The sequence below is a fragment of the Hippopotamus amphibius genome, chromosome X, assembly GCF_030028045.1.
Source record: "Hippopotamus amphibius kiboko isolate mHipAmp2 chromosome X, mHipAmp2.hap2, whole genome shotgun sequence".
NCBI lineage: Eukaryota > Metazoa > Chordata > Mammalia > Artiodactyla > Hippopotamidae > Hippopotamus > Hippopotamus amphibius.
In genome coordinates, this window is record NC_080203.1 from 4,080,987 (window position 1) to 4,085,549 (window position 4,563).

At 49.4% G+C, this 4,563-nt stretch overlaps 1 protein-coding gene across 1 annotated transcript; it reads right to left on the bottom strand.

Annotated features, from left to right (window-relative positions):
• Positions 1–3,543: 3,543 nt before the first annotated feature.
• LOC130842282 (melanoma-associated antigen 9-like) lies at positions 3,544–4,359 on the bottom strand. The gene has a single exon (XM_057718918.1). The coding sequence runs from the start codon at positions 4,357–4,359 to the stop codon at positions 3,544–3,546; it is 816 nt and encodes a 271-aa protein (XP_057574901.1).
• Positions 4,360–4,563: the final 204 nt, after the last annotated feature.

The following is a 4,563-nucleotide window of genomic DNA, read 5'->3' on the forward strand; positions in this document are numbered from 1 at the left end:
ATAATTCAAAAAGACACATGCACCCCAACGTCCATTGCAGCTCTACTTACAATAGCCAGGTCATGGAAGCAACCTAAATGTCCGTCAACAGATGAATGGATAAAGAAGATGAGGCACATATATACAATGGAATATTACTTAGCTGTAAAAAGGAACGAAATTGGGACATTTGTAGAGAAACGGATGGACCTAGAGACTGTCGTACAGAGGGCAGTAAGTCAGAGAAAAACAAATATCGTATATTAACACATATGCAGAATCTAGAAAAATGGTACAGATCAACCGGTTTGCAAGGCAGAAATAGAGACACAGATGTGGAGAACAAACATATGGACATCAAGTGGGGAAAGTGGGGGGGGAGCTGTTGGGGTGGGATGAATTGGGAGATTGGGATTGCCATATATACATTACCAATAAGAAAAAAAATCAAATTGTACACTTTAAATATATGCAGTTTATTGTATGTCAGTTATATCTCAATAAAAGTTCTTAAAAAAATAACACACACACACACAAAAGAGGCAGTGGGAGGATGGTTACTTACTTTCTCTTTTTAAATCAAAGCCAGCATGTCAACTGAAGAAGCATTTTCACTTCCTAGGAGTATTCTAAAGTTTTAGAAATTCAGCTTTAGTAGATGTTTGCATGGTCTTTCCTCATCTACTGTTTATAAGGGAGATGCTATGGACTCAATAGTGTCCCCCAAAATTCATATGTTGAGGCCTAATTCCCAATGTGATGTATTTGGAGATGGAGCCTTTGGGAACTAACGAAGTCTAGATGAGGTCATGAGGGTGGGGCCCTCAATATGAGATCAGTGCCCCTATACAAAGTGACACCACAGAGCTTGCTTCCTCTCTCTCTCTCCCTCTGCCACGTGAGGATGTAGTGAGAAGGTGGCCATCCACAAGCCAGGTAGAGTGCTCACACCAGGAACCCACCATGCTGGCATCTTGATCTCTGGCTTTCCAGGCTCCAGAACTATGGGAAGTAAATGCCTGTTGCTTCAGATACACACAGTCTGTAGTATTTTGTTATGGCAGCCTGAGCAGACTAATACACGAGGCTTTGGGTTTTAGTCACCCAGGTAAGCTGATTCATCCATTTATGTGTTCAGTGGCCAGTTTCAAAGAAGATACCCCATTAAAATCTTACTGTAAATATCAGATATTTTCAAAAACTCTCTCGCTTTAGGGTTATATCCCAAGAATTGTTCGATTATGGGCCAAATCAGACTCTACTCACCAGTTCATTTGGGAAAAAATATTGAGAGCATGTTGAAGATGTCCAGTAGGATGACCAAACATCTAAAGGTGACTGTGTAAATTCAAAGGGATTTTTGCCATCAGAGGGGTTCCATGGTGAGAGACAAACCATCAGGAGACTTTTGCAAGGAGTTGGAGTACCGTTAGGGGAGGGCAGGTGATTCTGGGCAGTTTTACTAGGAGCAGGGTACAGCCTTCAGAAGGGGCAGCAGTGATCAGCAGCTCAGCAGGCCCACTTCCAGTTGGACAGGAGGGCCCCGGGGCAGGAGCAGGGACGGGGAGCTGTCCCCTGGGAAGCTGCTGGGACTGGACAGAAAGGCCGGCACCTGGCAGAGGCACCTCTCAACACAGCTCAGACATGCCCCACACTGTCTGATTGTCCTTTTGTCACCTTCCTCTCTTGGGCCTGCTTTTTGACACCTGAAAGACATCACGTAGCACTGAGAAGAGAAACGAATGGCCAGTCAGAAGGTCGCCCAAGGGCTGGGGTGGGGGTGGGGGGGACAGCGCAGGCTCTAGTCCCGACCCTGTCACTGACGAGCACGGGACCCTGGGAAGATTCCCCAGCCCGTGGCCTCAGGTTCTTCACCTGTGAAGCGGGTGGCAGTGATGAGCCCTGTCTCGTAGGGCTGCAGGGATGTACGTGAGGGACGTAAAGCACCTCACCGGGCCTGCTCTCATCTTTATGATTAGCAGTTGTTTGTATTAGTATTTGGACCTCATATCCCACAACTCCCGGCTCTGGGAATTTTTCTTGTTGCTGTTATCTCGGATATCTCTGACAGCATGCAACACAATAGGACAGGGAATAGTAATTCAGCCAGAAACTTTGCTTTGTGAATAAAACTCAGCACAATCTCCTTCCCAGAGGATCTACTGTTTAATTCAGGTGTGGAGGAGACTTCTCCAGATGCAACTCAAAGCTCCTAGCATTTATGTCAACAACCAACTGCCTCCCAGCTGCTCTTCCACCCAAACCATGATTTTGTTTCATTCCACTCCACCAAAAATCTATACACAGCTTAGAGTTGTCTAAAATACTCTTAAGATTACTTAATAATAATGTCATTTTAATGCCATGGACTTTGGTTCTCCCAGACCAGGGAAGAGTGCCTGCTGAAGGACTTCTGGGCATCACTCCCAAGGAATGTGACCACATTTCTCCAGAAATCGTTGCAGATGATGGGTCTAAAATACCTACCTCTTCACTGTGGTCCACTGTAATGTTACAAGAGCCAAGACACATTCCTTCCTGCCCCGGGATGAGAATTCTCTCACATTTATCCATGATCAAAAAGGACATCTCACAGCAATGTCCCATTTCAGACTCTCCTCTCACCCTCAAGACACACCATCTGCATGTCTGATGGCTGCCATTACCCAAATTCATCACAATCACCTCCCAGAGAAGGAAGCCCAGCTTCCCAAGGCCCCAAACTGGGCTGGCTCAGGGCACTTACATGTGAGCACTCACTTCTGGAGTCCCACAGCCTCACCCTCCATGATTCCTCGCTCCGTGGGACTTAGGGGACATCTCAGCATCTCCCTCATGTGACTGCAGCTCATAAACCATCACTCTATATGTGGCTGGGTCCTGCTTTTCCTAGGGTCCCCACTACTAACACAGGGCCTTCCAGAGGGCAGAAGCTCCATGAAGGTCTGTGAAATTAATGAGCCAGTGAGCAGGGGCTTATTCAGTCAGATTAATGTTCTGCTATTTCTTAAGTAACCTATGCAAATCAGATATACTTACATCTTTAGTTGTGTGAAATGACAGAAAAGAAGGCATAAGAAGTAAGAATTAACTTTTATTTCTCTTTTTCTTGACTCCATCAATTTGATTCTAAAGTTCTTTCTCATTGCCAACAAATTCCTATTCCACTCCATGTGATCTTCCTCAGGATGTCAAAAAAGTATGGGAGCCTTCCATTTTGTTTCACAAAACAGCAAAATGCTTGTCCTTGAACTGAATTAGTACAAATACATGTGTGGTCAATATCATTCACAAACATAGATTCTGAAGCACACTAAGCCGTCTTCTAAAATGAAAAATATTAGAAAAATTCCTAAGGGAAATAGAAATGAAACTCCATGTGATCATACACAACAGGAACCCAAAGATGCTACACACTGTGTTCCCCCAACTCAACTGGGCTCTCACTATTTAGAAGGCTGATGGCCCCTTCATCAAACTCAGGTGAAGGAGCAGCCTCCCTTCCTGCCCCGCAGGAGAAGCTGCTGGACGTGGGACTGGAAGGAGCCTGGCTGCTGCTCTGGCTCAGGGCCCCTCTTTGTCATCGCTCACAGCCTCTGCACACAGGGACAGGAAGGACCTGGGATTCCATCGATTGACCCTGAACAGGTACTCCAGGACTTGCCACCTGCTGGTCTCCGCGTGGGCCCGGGGCCCCCACAGGAACTCGTAGCAGGTGGGGTTGCTGTGGGGCACCTGCCTGTACTCCAGGTAGCCCGCCTGCACCCACACTCTGGTGAGCAGCTCCCTGGGCTCCCCACAGATGCAGTGCTCCCTTAAAGGATGCACCCCCATGTTGCTAAGTGATCCCCAGACCTCCTCCTCAGGGGCTGGTTCGCCCTCCAGGAGGATCACGCTCAGTAGCACCACCAGGAGGCCAGCCTTGGGGAAGCTCTGCCCATCACTCAGCATCGCATCACAGGTGAGGCCCAGGGTGGGGACTAGCATGTAGGTGTGCTCCCTGGGGTCCACCTCCTTCACATCCATGCCAAAGACCAGCTGCATGCACTCGGAGGCTTGGCCGAGGACCACGGGGAAGTGGTCCTGATGGTCTTTAAGGACCATATTCAGGATTTCCGCCTTGGAGGTGGGCTCCTTGGCGCAATACTTGAGGAGCAGGAACCACACCAGGTCAGCCACCATCATGTTAAGTGCCTCCTCCAGCAAGGCGTCAGCATGGGCGGCAGAGGAGGAGGCTGCTGGGGGGGAGGCGGTCGAGGGGGATGCGGCCCCCTCCCCCACAGCCCCAAGCAGCTGCACTTCCTCCGGGCCCTGGGCCTGGACCTGGTCCTGAAGGTCGGCCTCAGTCTCGCGGAGCTCACTTCTCTGGAACAGGGGCATGATGACAGCAGTGGGGACCAAGGGCCTGGGGAGAGACTGGGTGTGAACGACTTCGGGGGAGAAACACACCCCGGGAGGCTCTGGCAGAGCCCACTGACTTCCGGGTCTCCTCTTGAGGGGTGCTCTCGGGCCTCACAGGGGCGGTCCTCCTGGGCGGCCTGTCCCTGCCAACCTGAAGGAGGAAGTGAGGGGGCTCGTCAGGGT

Excerpts from the sequence above, each read along its gene's own strand:
- LOC130842282 (XM_057718918.1), bottom strand. The coding sequence starts at position 4,359 with ATGCCCCTGTTCCAGAGAAGTGAGCTCCGCGAGACTGAGGCCGACCTT.